Genomic DNA, 22,373 nt, shown 5'->3' with positions numbered 1-22,373 from the left:
GGGCCTGGGTGCTCCGCCATCGGCCAGCGACGTTAGCCATGGCCGTCACGCTGATGGAAGACTTCCTCGCGGCCGAAACACCAGTGGGGCCCGCCATCTGAACCCAACCCCCCAGGCCAGAAAGCCCTAACACTGAAAGGAAGGGGGACGCCCCGACCGGGCCGTGGAGCTTTCCCCACGGGCAAGAGGCTCGCCTGGGACTTCGGCTCAGACGCCCCGAACTTTCCCCTTGGCCTGGATCTGCGCTCCCTGTGCCGAGTGTCTCAAGGATCCATCAGAGTCCCCCCAGGAGTCCGAGGGGAGCCCCCTCCCGGGGCAGTCGCCCTGAACTCGGGCCCTGCTTTCGTTGTGAGAACACTTGCAGCGGGACTGCACGGAAATGGACTGCAGCTTCGGCCAGGTCTGTGCAGGGGACACAAGGGCCCGGCTACCACAGGCCCCCAAGATCACGGTTCTGGTAGTGGTCGGAGACCATCCCACCCAGGCCCTGATCGATTCCGGCTGCGGCCAGACACTGATTCGACAGGCTTCGGAACCCCAGGTGGACCCCCACCTGGGAACAATTCACTTGCAGTGCATCCATGGCGATGTCCGGCCCTACCCCAGTGCCTGGGTCCCGTTAACAGTGCCGGGGTCACCCAACAAATTGTTGTCGGCCTGGCCCCCCGACTTGCATACCCGGTGATCCTGGGGTGGGACTGGCCCGCATTTGAGGAGATCCTCCGCTCAGCCCCGGCACTGGAAGGAGAGTGTCACGAGGCCCCACCGGAGGAGGACAACGAGACCCCGGAACCCAAGGTAAGGGCCGAAGAAACAGACAATCCCCTGCCGGGCCCCTCTATCGAACCCCTACTCCACATCGATTTTTGTCAAGACCAGAGAGCCAACCCTACCCTTAGCCGGGCCTATGAACAGCTAGCGGCAGTCGATGGGACCATCATCGACCCCCAGCGCGCAACCCAGTGGCCCCACTTCGAGCTATGCCAGGACCATCTTTACCGGATCGACCGCGACCCCCGCATGAAGGAACCACTAACACAGCTGCTGGTACCGCGGTGTCACCGACGAGCCGTGATGAAGCTTGCGCACGACATCCCTGCTGCCAGGGATCTGGGCCATGAGAAGACCCTCGCCCGGATTTTGACGCGGTTCTTCTAGCCCGGTGTTCACCAGGAGGTAAGGAAATATTGTAGCTCCTGCCCGGATTGCCAGTTAGCCGCTCCCCTGCGAGTACCCAGGGCCCCCCTAGTTCCCGTGCCTATAATAGAGACGCCATTTGAACGAGTGGCCATGGACCTGGTGGGCCCACTCCTGAAAAGTGCTTCAGGGTTCCAGTACGTCCTGGTCATCGTTGACTACGCCACCTGTTTCCCAGAGGCCATCCCATTGCGGAGCACCACCGCCCAGACCATCGCCGGGGAACTGCTGAAGGTCTTTGCTCGGGTGAGCCTGCCCCGAGAAATCTTAACGGACCAAGGCACCAATTTCACCTCCCAGTTGTTGCAGCAGGTATGCGAGCTCCTAGGGGTTAAACAATTACGCACCTCCGTCTACCACCCGCAGACGGACGGGTTGGTAGAATGATTCAACCGGACCCTCAAGGAGATGCTGCGGAAGTTCCCCCCAGAGGAGCTACGCCGGTGGGACCAGCTGCTCCCTCCCTTGCTGCTAGCCATCCATGAGGTACCCCAGTCGTCAACAAAGTTCTCCCCATTTGAGCTGTTGTATGGACGCCATCCACGGGGCCTGTTGGACTTAATGCGGGAAACTTGGGAGCAATCCTCCTCTCCAACCCAGGGCCTCCTGAAGTATGTCCTCCAGCTGCAGGAGTACTTTACTCAGGCTGGGTCCCTGGCTCGTGAAAACCTAAAGGCCGCACAGGACACACAGGAACAAACTTATAACCAGGAAGCGCAGGCGCGTGCCTTTGAACGTGGGGATCGGGTCCTTCTCCTCCTGCCTTCGAGCGAGTTGAAGCTACTGGTCCATTGGCAGGGACCCTACGAGGTAGCTTGGAAGGTTGGGCCCGTCACATACGAGATCCACCAACCCGACTAGCACAAGAAGACCCAACGATACCATGTGGATTTGTTGAAACTGTGGCGGGAGCGGGAGGGCCTGCTGATTAACCCTTACCCGCCAGAGCCTGAGTTAGGTCCCCGCGCGCCCCTGACCGAGGACACCGCTGCTCCCCTGCTCGGCGGCACCCTCACGGAGGAGCAGCGCAAGCAGGCCCAATGTCTCCTGCAGGCTTTCCAGGGAACCTTTACGGCCCTACCTGCATACACGACCCTGGTCTATCACTCTATCCAGACCGAGCTAGGGAAGGTAATCCGGGAAACGACCAGGCCGTTGCCGTACTGAATGCGATAGGAGGTGGAGGAACAAGTACAGGCCATGCTGGCCTTAGGAGTCATCAAGCCATCACAGAGTGAATGGCGCAGCCCGGTGGTCTTGGTACCCAAGTCCGACAGCACCCGGTGCTTTTGTATAGACTTCCGGCGGGTTAATGCCATCTCATGGTTCGATGCATATCCGATGCCCTGCGTAGACGAACTGCTTGGACGCCAAGGGGAGGCCCAGTTCATTACTACCTTCGACCTCAGTAAAGGGTACTGGCAGATCCCGCTCGATGACCCCTCTAAGAAAAAGACGGCGTTCGCCACCCCAACGGGACTCTACCAGTTTACGTGGATGCCTTTTGGCATCCATGGGGCCCTGGCGACATTCCAGCGGCTAATGGATCGCCTTTTGCGGCCCCATCAAGACTATGCAGCAGCCTATTTGGATGATGTCGTGATATATAGCTGCCACTGGGAGGACCACCTGGAACGTGTAGCAGCAGTCCTGAGATCCCTGCGGTGGGCGGGACTGACAGCCAATCCAAAAAGTGCGGCATCGGATGGCAGAAGACCACATACCTAGCATACACGATAGGGGGAGGACGTGTGAAACCCCTCATCGGGAAAGTGTAAGCCCTGGCAGCCTGTTTGACACCCACCACGAAACGCCAAGTCCGACAGTTCCTGGCGTTCACTGGATACTATCGGCGGTTCATCCCCCAGTTTGCCTCCATTGCAGCACCCTTAACAGGACTGTTAACAAAGGACAGTCCCCGGCAGGTGCGGTGGTCCCCAGACTGCGAGGATGCCTTCCAGACACTCCAGACATGTCTCTGCCGGGAGCCGATCCTATACACCCCGGACTTCAAACGTGGGTTCATCTTCCACACGGATGCCTCGGAGGTGGGGCTACGGGCCGTCCTGTCCCAAGACATTTATGGAGAGGACCACCCGGTTCTATACCTTAGCCAAAAATTATTCCCCCGTGAAAAGAACTACACCATGGTCGAGAAAGAGGCACTCGCCGTGAAGTGGGCCTGTGACGCCCTACGGTACTACCTCCTTGGGGCTCCGTTCACGCTACTCACGGACCATGCCCCCCTCTGATGGTTGATGAAAATGAAAAATAACAACAACCGATTACTGCGGTGGTATCTGGCCTTGCAGCCCTACGCTTTCACCATCCAGCATAGGGCTGGTAAGGAGCATGTGAACGCAGACTTCCTGTCCTGCCACGGAGGGATGGAAGAGCCTGGCCCCGACGAGCAGGAGCCAGACTTCAGGGGTGGGGTATGTAGTGAGGCGGTGTGGCTCCCCGCCGCCCCAGAGGCCGGAGTGGGCGGAGCTAGGGAGCTCAGAACCCGCCCCTCAGAGGGTCAGGCGGCGACCCGGAAGTATAAAGGCTCGCCCTCAGAGCTCAGTAAGGCCTGAGCCGCCGGAGAGGCCAGATGCCTCCAGCCTAGCTGGTGGCTGGGAAAACTCTGCGGCCCAAGGCAGCCGCTAGGACTGGCCAGACCTACCTTGCACTCGCTACCCAGAGGAGTTGCCGGGCCTGTCGCTTGCCCACTACCCAGAGGAATCTATGGTGCTGGACCCCCCAGAGGACAACACCCTGACCCAGATACTACCCGAGGGGGAGTCTGGAAGTAGCCCGGGGGCAGCTGACCCTAGTCTGGCTGCAGCACTGCCAGAGCCCATGTCAGTGTGTTGCGGCCAGGATCCCCACTGACTAAGCAGCGGGTCTTCTGCCGCTGCTAGGGCCCCGGGCTGGGACGCAGTGAAGTGGGAGGGCCTGCGTCCCCCCTGCCACCCAACCCGTGGGTGGCAGTCTCCCCCTTTCCCAGGCCTTTGGAGGCTTGGAGCCTACTGTTGTTGCTCAGCCCTACCTGAAGACCTGAGCTCTGACTCTGCACTGCCCCGTCCTGACCTAGGGCCTGGGCTTGCTATTAATTGTACTGTTGTTGCTCAGTCCTGACTGTGGGCCTGAGCCCCGACTCTTGTACTGTTGTTGCTCAGCCCTGACTGCAGGCCTGAGCCCCGACTCATTGTTGCCCGCCCTGACCCAGGGCCTGGGCTTATGGTGTTTAGTTCAGTTACCGCAAGGGCTGCCGAGGGAGACCCCCGTGGACAGACTAATTCTCACGAACAACGACTGTATGTAGTGAGCCAGTGTGGCTCCCCGCCGCCCCGGAGAGGGTCGAGCCCCGGTTAACCCTTGTACAGCATAACAAAAGATTCTAAGTGTCGATGGTCTCACTAGAATTTTATCGAAGAAATGAAACCTTTACAGTCACCCAGCTTCTAAAAATCTGAGTAATATGCTGAAAGGAATTGCTTGCCATTTTAAAATAAAACAAATTGTGCTTGTATTCATTCACAAAGCTCATTCTATGATGCTTATTCATAGTAACAAACACACATTCTTTTATATTTACAAAGGCACTCATTAAGGTTTTATTATTACTCTTGTCCTTTGTATTTATAACTGTAATGTAGACAAGTCAGTTATTAGGATGAGGTTCTAGCTACAGCCAGGCTAAATCATGTTTTAGGTCATTCTAATGTGATTTGGGTTTTTACAGCCTCTTGAAAAGATTTCAGTTATTCAAACAATTTTTATACCAAGAAAAAGTCACAGTAACTTCCAATTCTATAAATATCTAGCAACACTGAAAAACTATCTGAAATCAGAGTAATTTCAGATTCAAGTTTTCAGAGTAGCTGAAAGAAAGGAACATAATATGTCCAATTTTGTTTCTAGTTTCACATCTGCTCACTGGCATTGAACATAAGGATGTTTCTAATTTATGGATAAATCCTTGGCACTGGTACTGCAGAGATGGGAATTTCTACTTGTATTATGCTTCAGTCTTCACGGCTGAAGATGTTAGGGAGATTCCCAAACCTGAGCCGGCTTTGATAGGTGACAAATCTGAGGAATTGTCACAGTTTGAGGTGTCACTCGGGGAGGTTTTGGAATTAATTGATAAACTTAACTTAACAAGTCACTGGGACCAGATGGCATTCACCCAAGAGTTCTGAAAGAATTCAAATGTGAAATTGCGGAACTACTAACTATAGTTTGTAACCTGTCCTTTAAATCAGCTTCTGTACCCAATGACTGGAAGATAGCTAATGTAACACCCATATTTAAAAAGGGCTCTAGAGGTGATCCCAGCAACTACAGACTGGTAAGTCAGTACTGGGCCAATTAGTTGAAACAATAGTAAAGAATAAAATTGTCAGACACACAGAAGAACATACATTGTTGGGCAAAAGAAACATGGTTTCTGTAAAGGGAAATCGTGTCTTACTAATCTATTAGAGTTCTTTGAAAGGGTCAACAAACATGTGGACAAGGGGGATCCAGTGGACACAGTGTACTTAGATTTCTAGAGAGCCTTTGACAAGGTCCCTCACTAAAGGCTCTTACATAAATTAAATTGTCATGGGATAAGAGGGAAGATCCTTTCATGGATTGAGAACTGGTTAAAAGACAGAGAACAAAGGGTAGGAATAAATGGTAAATTTTCAGAATGGAGAGGGGTAACTAGTGGTGTTCCCCAAGGGTCAGTGCTAGGACCAATCCTATTCAACTTATTCATAAATGATCTGGAGAAAGGGGTGAAAAGTGAGGTGGCAAAGTTTGTAGATGATACTAAACTGCTCAAGATAGTTAAGACCAAAGCAGACTGTGAAGAACTTCAAAAAGATCTCACAAAACTAAGTGATTGGGAACAAAATGGCAAATGAAATTTAATGTGGATAAATGTAAAGTAATGCACATTGGAAAAAATAACCCCAACTATACATACAATATGATGGGGGCTAATTTAGCTACAACTAATCAGGAAAGAAATCTTGGAGTCATCATGGATAGTTCTCTGAAGACGTCCACGCAGTATGCAGCGGCAGTCAAAAAGCAAACAGGATGTTGGGAATCATTAAAAAGGGGATAGAGAATAAGACAGAGAATATCTTACTGCCCTTATATAAATCCATGGTATGCCCACATCTTGAATACTGCATACAGATGTGGTCTCCTCATCTCAAAAAAAATATACTGGCATTAGAAGAAGGACAACTAAAATGATTAGGGGTTTGGAACAGGTCCCATATGAGGAGAGATTAAAGAGGAAGGACTTTTCAGCTTGGAAAAGAGGAGACTAAGGGGGGGATATGATAGAGGTATATAAAATCATGAGTGATGTGGAGAAAGTGAATAAGGAAAAGTTATTTACTTGTTCCCACAATATAGGAACTAGGGGCCACCAAATGAAATTAATGGGCAGCAGGTTTAAATCAAATAAAAGGAAGTTCTTCTTCACACAGCGCACAGTCAACTTGTGGAACTCCTTGCCTGAGGAGGTTGTGAAGGCTAGGACTATAACAGGGTTTAAAAGAGAACTGGACAAATTCATGGAGGTTAATTCCATTAATGACTATTAGCCAGGATGGGTAAGGAAAGGTGTCTCTAGCCTCTGTTTGTCAGAGGGTGGTGATGGGCGGCAGGAGAGATATCACTTGATCATTACCTCTTAGGTTCACTCCCTCTGGGGCACCTGGCATTGGCCACTGTTGGTAGACAGGATACTGGGCTGGATGGACCATTGGTCTGACCCAGTTCGGCCATTCTTATGTTCTTATGTTCTAACACAAAATAAGACACAGAGTAAGGGCTAGTCTACACTGGCAACGCTAAAGCGTTGCCTTTACTGGCTCTTTACAGCACTGAAACTTGCTGCGCTCAAGGGGGTATTTTTTCACACCCCTGAGTGAGAAAGTTGCAGTGTTGTAAAGTGCCAGTGTAGACAAGCCCTCAGAGCCTTCCTGAGAGAGGAATTTTGAGCCTTCTACAACAGCCCAACTCCTCACCAGAGTTCATGACTCTACCCCCCAGAACCTTTGAGAATGATGTAAAAGAGGTAATACACATCCAATCTGTTAACCAGGAATATTAATACATTCCTACCTATCTCAGAAGAATGCTGCGAGGCTAAATTCAGCAATGTTTGTAAAGCACTTTTATAGAAATTTCAAAAGTGCAAAAGCATCGTTTATTGTCATACCATACATTAACTAACTGCTGCCATAGAGCAGTGGTGCTAACCGAGATAAGGCTTCATTACTGTGTATTTCCTGCAAACTGTTGTTGCTGCAGCTATACAGACAGAGAAACAGAGCAATAAATAAAGAGCAGGCATTTTTTCTAGTGCAGCAGGAGAAAGACAGCATTTACTCATTTATCATTACAGAAAGCTTTGGTGCCTCAAAAGACCATCAGCTGTGATAAAGACAGACCCTTTCACTTCTCTAGGTCACTAGTCCTACTTGAGATTTGTTTAAACCAGAGGGGTTTCTTCTCAGTCTAATTCTTCTAAATTACCAAACCACCACTACCTTGTTGGAAGTTTCAGCAGAAAGGTAAAGCATGAAGCACATCTAACTATCTCAAGCATGTCTTCAGGTCAGGAGAGAGGCTGGTATAGTAAAGCTGGCCCTGCAACTAACTGTTCCATTTCACAACCCCAGGCCTTTCACATCTGTCTTGACAAGTACATTTACTTAAAATAAGGCTTGGAATCCTGTGACTTGAACACTGTTTGTTCAATGGACAGGTATTATTGGGCAATTCATTTTTAGGTAAATATACAGAGATCAAATATCCTGAATTGAAATAAGCAACACGGCTTAAACATAGGTTTAAACGGGATCAAGGAAATCAAGGCTTTACACACACTCCCACTTTGGTTTCATATACCAATCTTTCCCACACACTTTTGCAGAAATATGCATTCAAAGATACAGACAGACAGAAAAGGAAGAGAGAAGAGCAATGTGACTGTGGTACCATCAACTGGGTAATTAGCTGAAATTCCAAAATACAAACTCTCCAGTATAGTTTTCTGATATTGCCTGTTTGAAAGAATGTTGTAGGCATGATATCCCAGCTGGATAACATTTACAGACTTGTATAATGTAATGGATTCATTTTAAAAAACCCTACACAAGCAAAAAACAAAAACCCAAAATTGTGAAAAGAATAACTCTCAAATCCAGAATAATTCAGATTTTTTGCTCAAGTACATTAATAATTCAAGCTCTACAAGTGTTAGGCACCATTTACATAGGTTTTCAACAGCATACTTGGAAAAGTATGTCAAATGAACTGTTTCTATGCATAGTAAGTTAGATGCTTTCAAACCCATGTCCCCATTCCCAGAACAAAAATGATTATTTTTTTTCTTTTTTAAATTTCCAAGCAAACTAGAGGGCAGCACTAGCTAAAGTTTTGGATTTTTATAAGTCAGCAGTCATTTCAAATATGTAACCCACTGTAGAGACCTGAGCGTGGGCAGATAGGACTAATGGTCAGAGTCAGATGCCAGGCCAAAGGTCAGAGCCAAAGACAGTATCAGATGTCAAGGAGAAGACCGCATCAGGTGCCAAGTCAAAGGCTGGAGCTGGAGACAGAGGCAGGATAGGGCATAGGAGCAGGGACCTGGAGTTCAGCAGGAAAGCAGGAACTGGGAACAGACAGGGAAGCAGGAACAGGCAGGAAGGCAGGGCTCAGCAGTCAAGTAAGTAGGCAGGGTCCATAGTAGTAGCAGCCAGTTAGGGATTTCTCTGGTTACTTGGACAACATCCTGTGCCTTTCTGGTTTAAACAGAGCTTCCCAGCCAGTCAGTGTTGCTGGATGTTTCCCACGATCAGCAGTTTTGTGGATAGGGTTGCCAACTTTCTAATTTCTGAAAACTGGACACTATAGCAGGAGCACTAGAACCTCTCCCCGCCCCACCTCTTCTCCTGAGGCCCCGCCCCTGCCCCGCCTCTTCCCTCGAGGACCTGCCCCATTGCTCTCCCCCTCCCACTTCTTCATTGCTCTATCCTCTCCACCCTTCCTCCCCACCAAGCTGAGCTCCCTCTCCCTCTCTCTCTCTCCCAGAAGGGTCTGGCATGGGTTGATGACCTCGAGCTTCCCCCAATTATAGTAACCAGACTTTTGGTGGTCTGGTCAGTACATCTGACCAGACACTATATCAGTCCCCCTTCAACCGGACTTTCCAGTCGAAAACTGGACCCTCGCAACCCTATTTGTGGGCAGGACCCTTGCAAGATAGCGTTTCAATGGCTCCCTTCCAGTGTTGCCAACTTAGCGACTTTGTCACTAGCTTTAGTGTCTTTTTGGTTTCCCTAGCAAGAAAGTAAGTGTCAAAGTGACCAGTGACAAATCTAGTGACTTTCACTGCCAATTTCAGAGAAAGAAGTCACCAATATCTATAGTCACCAAATCATTCAGAAGCAGCTCAATAGTGTTAATAAAATCCATTCCATGCTCTTCTTTCTGTTGCACATCAAGTCATTGTCATTAGGAAAAAGTAGTGAATAGTGATATCTTTGTCTATCACAACAAAGTCAGCATCTTAGGTGAGTCAACCACTCTCAGAGCAGAGAGTTTAACACTGTTAGTGACACAATATAGGGAGCCACAGTCCTTCTTAAGCAACAGGCATATACTAGGAAGAACAGTAACAAGCTACAAACAAAACAAGCTGGACTCTATCTTTTTATGTAATCACTCCCTTTCTGGAAGTCTCAGCACAGTGAAATATATTGGACAAACATTATAACTGCAAGTACATAGCATTACAGCTCTACCCTCTGTGTTGGAATGCTGACAGTTTTCAGATTAACATTTTTAAATAAAAAAAATATTTTATCTGTATGCATGTGTGGGAGAGTAATATTTTGGCCTGTTAATATTGAACATGACCCTTTATAAGTTAAAATATTTCAAGTACGTTTGCTTTGAAATTCATATTTGTCTATGCGGGGAGATTAAATCTTATTTCTGAAAAGGTAAAGAATTGCTAAAATGCACATATATTTCCCTTTATCATTGGGGATCAGTTCCCATTGCAATCAGATGTTGTTCCCACTGTGCCCAGAAGAAGGAGAGCAGAATATTACCCAGATGCTTTACACCTCACCATGTTTTCTATTTTTCTTTGGCTATGATCACACCTTTCTCAATCTGCATTATCTCAAATATCACTCCTAAACTCAACTGCATTATACTGGTGTTCATTCATGAGGTCAGTTTCATGTTATCATACTGTATAAAAAACGGACAATGTTTAAAATCTGGAGCTACTGCTATATACAAGAAAGTTGGCATGTTTTTGGATTTCGAGAGGAATGCAATTCTCTCCTGAGAAGAAAATATTCTTTTTTCTGACCACATTTCCAATCACAAAAGTCACACACCACTTTACATTGCTGTTTATCAAATGAACAGTCTCACAAATCGCAATGAATCCTTTAAATTTACTGTTCTTCCAATAGTCCATTAACTTTTATATCAGGACTTGCCTCACAAGCCATTCACATTATGCTGACTTCAGAGAATGTGAGAAGCCACAGATAAGAGGCAGCACATAAAGGCAAGAAAGGGTCAGATAAATAAGAGCCATAGGATTTGACTATAAATTCCAAAGCAATAGAGGTGGCAAACACATTCTGATAAGTGTTGCACTTTTCTATCAAAAACTTGCAGGCCCCACCGCCGGGGAGGGATAGCTCAGAGGTTTGAACATTGGCCTGCTAGACCCAGGGTTGTGAGTTCAATCCTTGAGGGGGCCACTTAGGGATCGGGGCAAAATCAGTACTTGGTCCTGCTAGTGAAGGCAGGGGGCTGGACTTGATGACCTTTCAAGGTCCCTTCCAGTTCTAGGAGATAGGATATCTCCATTTAAAAAAAAAAAATACGAAAAAGAAAATATCCTTTAATGAACTTAGTACTAGACTTGGTATCCTCTGTTAACTATTTATTAGGGACTGTTATTGTGGAATATTATTTATATAATAAGAGAAAGATGAACCCCAAAAGGGCACTGGTCCAGCTTTCACTGTTATCCATTCAGAATCCCCAGTTCTCTCCCTGGGACAGATTGTGGCATACCACCTCCTTCAATTCACACATGGGTCACTCCTCTTTTTCAAAGAAGGCTGAACAGCACTGTCCCTTCGCCCACCCCAGTCAAGTCCTCTCCACGTGACTAACATCCTTGCTGGGGGAGTGGGTGAAAATTGTGGGCTAAACAGACAAGCCAGGGCCGCAGGGAATGCACATCATTCTTTCTCCAGCCCTGTAGAACTAAGCCAGAAAAGTTAATACTGCAGCAGGCTGTACTACCCCTTCCATGTAACAACCATACCTCTTAGGATCCATGGTGTGCTCCATGGCCAGTATAAAGTCTCTGTTAGTATGATGTTCTATGGAGACATGCTGCCAGAGAGCTTTATCCCTCAGACAGCAGAAGCAGCAGGCCCTCTGAAAACCAAAGCTTTTATGGTGTCTCTGGCCCTCCCACAGATCCTTGGGGAAAGCTCCAGGTGTGGGGCAGGCCTGATGGCCTCCACCCCTTTATGACCAGACAATTTTGGTAAATCCCTGCATAGATTTCCTCACATAACACTCCTCCCGACCCCTTTTCATACAGAGGGGACAATCTGGCCCTGGGTCCTTTACCTGGAAAAGCAAAATCAAAAGCAGAAAGCTACCAAAGGTCAATTTACAATTTAAGTTTGAAAGAAACTTTAAGGTTAACCCTGTTCCAGGCTTTGAGATCAGAAACTGCTCTAAATGTCAGAATCATCCAGCATATTAGTCAATCAGATCTATATTTGAACTACCTTAAAGTGTATAATCTGGTGGGGATTGTACCTGGATTAAAAATATCTAGTAATACAATCCCACACCTACCCTTCCTTGAAAACTGAAGCAGAAAACCTAGCAAACCTGGTTTCTAGGCCATAATCAGTGAGGTTATTGCACAAACAAAACAGGTCAAATTGATTCATAAATCCATTAAAAACAAAAGAAGAAAAAAAATCCACAGTTAGGAAATTATTCCCATTGACTTCAGTGGGCTTTGAATCAGGCCCCAGAAGAGGTCAATTAAGTAGTAAAAAAGATTATTTTCAAGCTCCTTAGCGAGTACTGCAAACAATGAAACACATACACATAAGCACACTTAGAATAACACCATCCTTTGAAAAGTAAGATCACATCAAAGAAATACATCCTGTCCTTGCAGTACACTTGTAAATTCAGTTTGTGATAATGGCTATTACACATACATAGGAAAGAGGAAAACAGCTTCTCAAACACTGAGTCAAAGCTTGATTTTATTTCAAAGGCTGGGTTGTTTTTTTTACAAGAGAAATATCTGAATTTCTAATTGTTTGGATTCTTTGCCCAAATAGTCTGAATCCTAACAGAATGAATTTAAATCATAATTCTAGGTGCAACTGTCTTATCTTAAACATCAATAATGAAACAACTTTAAAATGTAGGCAAGTCATAGTCCTTTAGTGCCATCATTCATATCTTTTAAAATTCATACACTTTGCCTTTACTTGGGTATACAGTTCCGACAACTGTTACCGCCATTTTAGGGCCTATTCCTGAATTCCACGGGGGTCTCTGGCTACAGTTCTGTTACAAGCAATAAGAGCTTTTGAACTCACGATTACACTACTGTGCCCAAATATATCAAGGTGGTGAGTGTTTTTCCAGAGGGGTTTCTTCTTTATTTTTAAAAAGTGCCTCTTCATTAGCCAGTTCTGAAGTAATACATTGTTTAGCAATCTTGCCATTATGATATTGAGTTTTTTCAACACTGTTTGACAGAAGAGCAGAGTGTTGTTTAATCCATTGTCTATATGTAAAGTGGGTTTCTATAAGAATGTGGTGTCAGTTATGTGATTTGTAGCACAGAGCTGATATTGAGCAAGTTTACAGTACCTTCAAGGACAATGAACTTACTTATATAGCATGGTTCTATGACACCAACATGCTTTGGACTAGACCAGTGTTTTGCAACGGAACAACTTTCTGAACTATATTTATGGACTATTATGTATGAACTGGATTTTTACATTTTAATTACAAGTGTGATCCATTTTGTGGCTACGTCTACATAGCCCTGCAGTTTGGATTATGGGGGTCTGAATTGCAGTGTGCTGTGGTGTAACTCGCCCATGCACATGTTGCTGGTGCGAACTAAAAAGGTACCTAGTTCACATTAATGTAGTCTTCTTTCAAGCCGGACTACATTCATGTGAATTATGTACCTTTTAGTTTGTGCCCACAGTGTCCACAAGGGAGAGTTACAGTGTAACACATAGTGTGCTCTGCAATCCCCCTAGTCTGAACTGTGGGGCTGTATAGACAAATCCTAAAAATGTGGAATCACAAGCAGGTATTAACACAAAACCTTTCTCCCTCTCTGCATAAACAGAAGCTGGATGACCTTCAGAGCTACGCTCAAAAAGAAATTAACAAAATTTGTTTAGAGATTTAGGGGCTGATCCTTTCCTCTTTTCTGTCAATGGCGTTTTGCTACCAACTTCAATGGGAGCAAATGGGAAAAAATATTATTTTTCTAGTAATACTTTTCACTAAATAGAAATTTTATTTAAAAAGAAATGGGCGTGTCCTTTGAGTTTTTCCAGTCTTCAGCACTATGAGCTAATGCTCCAGGTACTGTTGATGTCATTTTTTGTGACACGTATTCCCAGTTTCCCACAAACCAAACTCACCTACTCACAAAGAAGCAAATTCTTCCTTTCCCTAGCATTGTTCCAACTCCCATCCACTTCCTCACTTACTTCTCTCCCCAATGAACTCCTGAGTTTCTCCCCATATCACTGTTGTCTGTCTGATTATCTTCTTCCCTTCCTAATTAAGCACCCACCCAGCATTGTGCTAATCCTGATTGGACCCCATTCCCCCACTCTATTAGCATGTTCCCCATCCTGATTGGAGACCATTCTTCACTCTCACTCAGTTCAGCCACCCAAATTAATTTCCTACCTGCTTCCATATTTTCCACTGATCTATTTGCACCAGCGTGCTTTCCCTGCATTCTAGAAAACTAACACCAGATGCATCAATGCTTTTATGCACTGAGGGGACTGTGCCTTACAGAGCACAGTTCAAAGTTCTTTAGACAATAGACTGCTTCTCCTTTGACTTCAGTGGGATTTGGATCAGACCATATATTAGGATTTCTATAAAACATTTTCAAATGTAGAAACAGAAAAGATATACTGTGGTTATTGGAGAGTCATATAAGTAGATAGCTGTATAGATAGATATGTCCATATGTACTACATTTCCATAAAATATATGCACAGAAATACCTTTCTATCCAATTTTCCTAAGTATTTATATGGTCCCTATCATGAGAGTAAAAAATAGCTTTATCCTTTTTAAACCTTACCTTCTCTTTTACAAGAGAGCAGGCATCTCGGATTAAGTATAAATTTAAAAAAAATAGAAATAGGCAAGGGTTAAATTAAAGTAACTATACATTTAAGAGTTTACTATAAACAAAACATTTTTAAAAATTGGGCATAAAATATTTTAACCTTTGCCCTTTCCTAAAAACTAGGTACAAACTGAATATATTTTTTAAAAGATTAAACTAACAAGCTGTGTGCCTACCAGTACTTTGTTTACATGTTGCTTCTCATTCTCCCACCCTTTTTGTGAGTGTGTATGTGTCTTTTGAAATTGTAAGCAAAGGCTCTGATTTACTGTACAGTGATTAACACAAGGAATCTGGCCCTGATCTGGGAATTACTGTAATAAAAAATTATAATGAAGTATGCTGATACACTTTTATAATCAGCCCATTATACCACTCTATTCAGAATATTAAAGTAATCCGGAAGCACAAATTAGAGCAATACATGTAGGATTCATGTCCCACCTACATTTCCTCCCAAATTTTTCCTTCTATGAGCATAGGAGCAATATTTTTAAAATTCTAGGTCTTATATTTTATTACATTCACATCTATATTATAAAAAACAAACTATAAAATCGGTTTTCCCCACTCAAAGTTCAAGTGAATCTTAGTGGACCCTTGAGAATACATAAATGGAATATGTATACACGCAAATAAAATGAAAAATCTGTTCAAGTCCTACCATGGGCCATGCGATGGAACCAGTAGTATCCAAAGTCTACTCCTAGGAATGTCAAATACCATGTCCATGGTGAGTCCCACAGCAGTTCAAAGAGTCTGTAGTTATCCCACACATAGATGTAGGTAGTTAATTCGAGGCTTCTGGACACAACACTGAAATATACAACAAAACAGTTTTCTCAAAAACCTTTTGAATTAGGGTAATAGATTTGTTGTATTGCATATTTGTACTTTTCAGTCTGCAGCTTTTTTTTCTAACATATAAAGCCACTCGGCCAATCTTGCAGCCCTATTCTGGCAATATTACCATTGACTCCAATGCCACTATTGACTAAGGATTGTGAGCCAAGACTGAAAAAATAGCACAGTCCCATCCTGTTTAACCTTTTTTCCATTGCAACCTGAGGTCTTCTTGTGTTTTTTATTTCTTGGAAGATCTCCAGTCCCTTCTTGGCTTCAAATTACCTAAAGCCTTTTAGACAGTTTCTTTGACCTCATTTATTGTACACAGAGACGTCAAGGTATTCATGTGACTGGGAGAAACTCATTTTTAATCTACAAGTTAGCATCCTAAAAGTATTTCTACTAATTATTATTATTATTTGAATAATACCATGGCAAATCTGAACACACTGAATATTTTCATGATACATTTAACATAGCCAGATGAAGGACTGAGGATGAATAAGAAAGAATGTGCATGGCAAGAACAGAGTAGGAGGGGAAATGCTAGAAAGACTGATGGAAGGAGAAGTACTGCAGGACTGAAGGTTGGGGATAGAGAGAAAGGAGTGGGAAGTGCAAAGGAGAAAGTGAGGGAAAAGGAAGAATGTGACAAAAGTTGGCTGAAGAGTTCTTTTGTGTTGCTGGACAATGGCTAATTAAACTCCCAGACATTCCTGGCCTAACCCTCACTCAGTACTGAGTACAAAAGAGTTGGTGTGGTTGAAGAAAGCATAGTTTTGGGCTCAGGGGTTTCTAGGCCATGGTTCGGGTATTGGGAGTCAGACACAAGGTTACAGGAAAAGAAACTAGTGGCTAAAAGGGCCGAAGACTGTGTGTTGTAGCTGAAACTGCCTCTGCGAAACTTTGCTGCTGTCTTTCCCATTTTTGTTCAAAGCAATCAGGACTTGTGAATATATTGTTACACCTTTGCTGAGTGGTACCAGACTTTTGGACCTTATAGGTCAGTTTCTTAGCTGGAGAAAAAATCAGTGATGCAAAACCAGGGTATTTTTGGAGTAATTAATTTACAAAATGTACACAATTTCTGTTTCCTTGAACAGAGGTGGGGTCATCAACTGCACATAGGCAACTCCCTCTTGCAGAAACCTCAGTAAAAACACTATTACTCTGTCACGAAGCAACAGCTGTCTTGGACCTAGCTCTCTCCTGGAATCTCCCCTGCCTAACACATAGTTCCTTTTTCCTCCCTCAGTTCCCAGGCTTTATAACTGGGAAAACCTTTAGTGCCATGGCCAACAGCGGCACAGAAGTAAGGGTAGCAGTACTGCAACTCCCCACAATAACCTAGCGACCTGCCCACAACTCCTTTATGGGTCAGGACCCCTACAATTACAACACCGTGTTCAGATTCGAATAGCTGAAATCATGAAATTTACTATTTTTAAAATCCTATGACTGTGAAATTAATCAAAATGGACTGTGAATTTGGTAGGACCCTAATTATAATCATCAGCTGCCAAAACACACCTGCCCTTCACCTCTATCCCTGCAACAATTGTCCTGTTTTCTCACTTCAAAAAGTCTGCTCACCCTCACTTTGGCAGCTGGTAGATTGAGAATTTCACTGGAAGCAGCAATGGCAGGTGTACCTACCACTTTCAAAAACATTTTAGCTGTGCCCAGAAGCAGCAACAGATGCACCTGGAATATGTTTAACTTTCATGAGAGCCATGTAACAAATATTTCTAAAGATGATTTTATGTCGCAACCAGATTTTTGCAATTCACTTCATGAGGCATATGCAAGGTTTAGTATAAATTTTAATCACCTCCACAACAGGTCAGAAGGGAACTGATGCTATTCAAACACACACACAAAAGGTATTTCTTAACATCTTTTAAATGACCAGGAAATTTAAAACACCTCTTGCAACATACAGTATCGGTTATTACATACTGTTTTCTCACTTGATTCTTTGCCTTTTATTAACATATAATGCTTCTGCAGTACATCCAAAGATATGTGAACTGATACATTTCCTGCATTTTTGATCAACTTTCAGCATTTCCCCTTGAGTCCTTTTGTTCCATGAGCTGAGGCCAAGGTGTAAAAACTCAAGCTAACCTTGCAACACATTTTTTTAATATACAACTCTCAGCACAAGTCAGAATCTGCTTATTTTTCCTTTATGCTCAAACCACAAATCTATAGCACATGACACTAGTTGATTACCATAATTAATGAAGAGTAATCCATCATATCAGTATGTAATTCAGAAGAATTAGAAATTGCTTAAATATTTTTGATTTGTTCTTTTACAGTGTGATAAATAGAAAAGTCCAGACCTAGCATTCAGTTACAACTTTCAAAGCTCGCTCAGAGTTTTTAAGATTTAATTCTTTTTTTCTGAACCCTAAGTTCACTTCTTAAAATCACTGAAGACAGTTTAGTTCCCATCGTTATATTACAGTTTTTAATCATAAATACCGTTGGAACTGAAGGCCAGCCATTTTGGGTCATCTAGTCTAGCCTTCTGCATCAGGCAGCATGAAACCCTAAGAGAGAGAGAGATAAGGTCTTTCCTAACCTGTATATTCCATAGACTTATCTATTCTCATTTTGAGCACCTCTGCTTAATTTACCATTACAGACAAACTGTTATCCAATTACCTGAATCATCAGAGAGGTTTTGCTGTTGTTGTTTAATTTGAAATTCTATTTGTCCTTTACTTTAAGCTACTGCTACTTGTTTTAATACTAGTGTCCAATCTAAATAATTGTGTCCATATTGGGCCAGATAACAAAAGGAACATGGGAGAAAATTCTGGGGAATGAAGTCACAATGCAGATATGCAGATCCCCTCATAAAGATATCCCTGCATTATTCAGGGGAAAGACAGTCAGTTGGTTCCTTTCAAGAAGGTCAAGCAAGCACCATAGGACCAGAAGAGGGGCTAATGTGCACTCTCTGCCCCCCTCCCCTTAGCATGGGCCCTGTGGAACAACCTATGTGGGGCCTGAAGCAGCAGGGTGTGTGTGGAGAGTAGAAGGAGGATACCATCTGAGCCGATATCCCTTTCCCAGTGCAGATCTCAAGGGGACAATCTAGGAAAATCCAGAGGGACAGCTACCATCTTGGTTGGTGGTAGATATTAAACGTGGGACTTTCAGAGACTTTATAGCTTGAACTGAAAAGCGAGGCTCTCAAGCTAAGAGTTGCAATAGATCCATAGCCTCTCAGGATTGGGCACAGAAGGTGACACATAACACACACTGACCATAAGCTCCATTAGCATTATAAATAAATTTATAGTGAATATCTTGTTTCTCAAGGCTAACTAAAATCAATTTCCTTAACTTTACTTAAATTACTATGCATTCTCCAGTTCCCCTTTTCCATTTTCCTTTCCCTTTTATGAACTTTTTCTAACTATTTGGTCCAGTTTTTTTAAGTCAGTGGTTCTCAAACGTCATTGCACCACGACCCCCTTCTGACAACAACAATTACTACATGATCCCGGGGGGCGAAACCCAAGCCCTGCTGCCCTAGACAGGGGGGCCGAAGCCCTGCTGTCCCGGGCTGAAGCCTGAGCCCCGCCACCCAGGGCTGAAGCCCTTGGACTTTGGCCCCGGGTCGGTGGGGCTCAGGCTTCAGCCCCAGGCTCCAGCAAGTCTAATGCCAGCCCGGGCAACCCCATTAAAAGGGGGGTCCCAACCCCCAGTTTGAGAACCGCTAGAAGTGAAGGTAAAAAAACTGTGTACGTTATTCCAGGGAAGAAGGACTTATCAGTATTGTGTAACTAACACGTTCATCTCTCATCTTGCAAGTTATTTGTGGGGCTTTTTTAGGATTCCTGTGCTTCTGTTGTGAAGATCAACCATGCAACTCAATTACAGGAAGAAACAAAGCCACGGCATTGCAGAATTTCAAAATGCAGGACAAAGACAATTTCTTTTAAATAAACTGCAATTACTCAGACAAGTATTATACAGCAGGATGCATAAATAATTAAAAGCTCACTAAGCCTTTGTTTTAGAGTGGAAAGGTTAGGGCTTTACATTTCAAAAGACACTATGGAGCTTTCTTTTCCAGATGAAAAACTGGCTCCAGTTCAAATTGGAATAAACATTTTAATAATATGACTTCACTAAAAGGGAGGGAGAGGGAGAAGCCTTGTGAAAACTTCCATTTGCAAAACAAAGTGAACCCGCCTGCAACTGAAATCCCCTTTTATTTCCTGTACAGGTGCCAGGGCTTGAACAGACACCCAATTTATTACCCTGTCAACTGACTTATTAGGGTTGACACAAATCGAGCTGAAATATGCCTGACATACTACAGTCAAGGCTTTTTTCACACTTTAGCACAAAGCCAAACTTTTCACAAGGTGGAGGGAAGGGGAGAGGGAGTCATGGGAGTTCTATTCCCTGTTTTCTATCAGCAAGATGAATATGATTCTCTCCCATTCTTAATATGCGAAAACCAGTCATGAAATAACCCAAGGCTAAAAACAATTCACCAAAACGATACAGCTGGGAAATCACCATCAGACTCTGGAAAGCCCTTGATTACAGGAAATAGCACCCTACATTTTCAAAAAAATATTCCCACTAGATCCTGAATCTGAACCAAAACCTCTTCTCCAATATGATTTTATTCTCTGGAATTTTAGCCTAAATAATCCAAATTCCCAATTCTCCTCAAAGGAAAAAAAATGTTATTACAAAGCAAAACAAAGTAAAATATGTGGCAAGTCTGAGTACTCATACAGATCTTCTATTTTATATTTGTTTTCCAGCCTGACCTCCATTCTCCCACACCTATTCCTGTCAGACTTCACTCTCTCAAACTGTTAATTTAATATATTAATATTAATTTATTTTAGAAAAAGAGGGAATAAAAAACAATAGTATATAAACTTTGGGGGAATAAGAAATAAAAGGTTCTCATGATCTCTTATTATTATAAAATTCATTCTTTCCACACACCTCTGTCATCTCTTGCTATCCCATGTATAACTTAATGCTTAACTCTTAAAAACCTTATTCATGCAAATCATCTTTATCCTCACAAATAGTCCCACTGACTTCAGTGTTGTTATTCATGTGAGCAAAGCTTACTGACATAAGTCTACACACAGTCTTTGTACTGGTATTACTATGTGTCACCCTTTACCAATTCAGTTAAGCTAGTACAGCCATACAGTAGACACAATTATACCAATATATATATATGCTTATACAAGTATAGCTTATTCCCTTTTCTGTACAGAGTAAGCTCTACCAGTATAAGCTTATTTTTACCAATATTTCTGTGCCCACAATAGGATCATGTATATACTACAGAATTAAGTCAACTTAAGTTACGTAGACGATCATAAGTGTCTTTATTAACATCAGTTGTGCATGTCCATGCAACACTCCTTGTGTCGGCAGATCGTGTCCACAGCTGTTGCTCTCGCATTGACAGAGAAAGCGTTGCATCGTGTGTAGCTATCCCACTGTGCAATTCACCATCCTCTGTCAACCTCTGCCGCTGGGAGCTCTGGGAACAGATCGCCATCCCAGGATGCAGTTCTTTCTGGCTCATCATTCCCTGGGCTTCCTACTTCATTTCGTGCTCTTGTGAACTGTGCACCCGCCACCTCTGCCTGACAGCATGGATCCTGAGCTACTCACCAGTCTGGTGATGAGTGTTATGAACACGACATGGCTGGTCCTGCAGTATTCCAGGAGCTGTGAAACAGAGAGTGAATCGGTGATGCCTGCCATGCTGTCTGCCATGGAAACAAACAATTCAAGATTACTGCTGGCATTCACAGAGCAGCTGCACACAGTGGATTGTTGGTACTGGGCTTGGGAAACGAGCACTGAGTGGTGCGATCACATCATGATGCACATATGGGATGACGAGTAGTGGCTGCAGAACTTTTGGATGCACAAATCCACCTTCCTGGAACTGTGTGCAGAGCTCACCCCTGCCCTACGGCGCAAGGACACCACAACAAAAGCTGCCCTCACAGTGGAAAAGCAAGTAGCAATCGCTGTGTGAAGCTAGCAACTCCAGACTGCTACCGGTCAGTCACAAATCAGTTTGGAGTTGGGAAGGCCACCATGGGGGTTGTGGTGATGCAAGTATGCAGGGCCATTAATCGCCTTCTGCTACAAAGGACCGTGACTCTGAGTAATGTGCAGGACATAATTGTTGGCTTTGAGGCAATAGGATTCCCTAACTGAGGAGGAGCGACAGATGGAACACATATCCCAATTTTGGCCCCCGACCATCTTTTGATGAAGTACATCAACCGAAAGAGTTACTTCTTCATGGTCTTGCAGGCACATGGTCTTTCACTGACATCAGCGTGAGGTGGTTAGGGAAGGGGCATGATGCACTCACGTTTCAGAACACTGGTCTATATAGAAGGCTGTACACTGGAATTTTCTTTCCAGACCAGAAGATTCCAGTGGGGGATGTGGAAATGCTCATAATGATCCTGGGAGACCCTGCCTACTTATGACTCCTGTGTCTCATGAAGCCTTACACTGGGAACCTTGACAACAGCAAGGAGCGCTTCAACAACAGGCTCAGCAGGTGCCAAATGACCACTGAATTGGTCGATTAAAAGGTGGCTGGCCCTGTTTTTTTTTGTCCGGTTGGACGTCGATAAGGAAAATATGCCAATGGTCATTGTGACCTGCTGTGCTCTGCATAATATTTGCGAAGCAAAGGGGGAAAATGTTTCCCCAGGGGTAGACCACTGAGGCTGATCGGGTGGCTGCTGATTTTGAGCAGCCAGATACAAGGGCAATTAGAGGGGCGCAGTGGAAGACTACTCGAATCAGA

At 44.2% G+C, this 22,373-nt stretch overlaps 1 protein-coding gene across 2 annotated transcripts in view; it reads right to left on the bottom strand.

The window, feature by feature from the left end:
- Window positions 1-22,373, bottom strand: part of AGMO (alkylglycerol monooxygenase) — a 153,307-nt gene that overhangs the window by 110,958 nt on the left and 19,976 nt on the right. For both annotated transcript variants that reach the window (XM_024209056.2, XM_029910990.1), the window contains exon 3: window positions 15,345-15,496. In XM_024209056.2, coding sequence (XP_024064824.1) covers window positions 15,345-15,496 — 152 coding nt within the window. The remainder of the gene's footprint in view (window positions 1-15,344; window positions 15,497-22,373) is intronic.

The sequence above is a fragment of the Terrapene carolina genome, unplaced genomic scaffold (assembly GCF_002925995.2).
Source record: "Terrapene carolina triunguis isolate 2854851 unplaced genomic scaffold, T_m_triunguis-2.0 Scaffold84, whole genome shotgun sequence".
NCBI classification, from domain to species: domain Eukaryota; kingdom Metazoa; phylum Chordata; order Testudines; family Emydidae; genus Terrapene; species Terrapene triunguis.
Note: the sequence above shows the minus strand (reverse complement) of the source record. Positions and strands in the feature narration are given on the sequence as shown.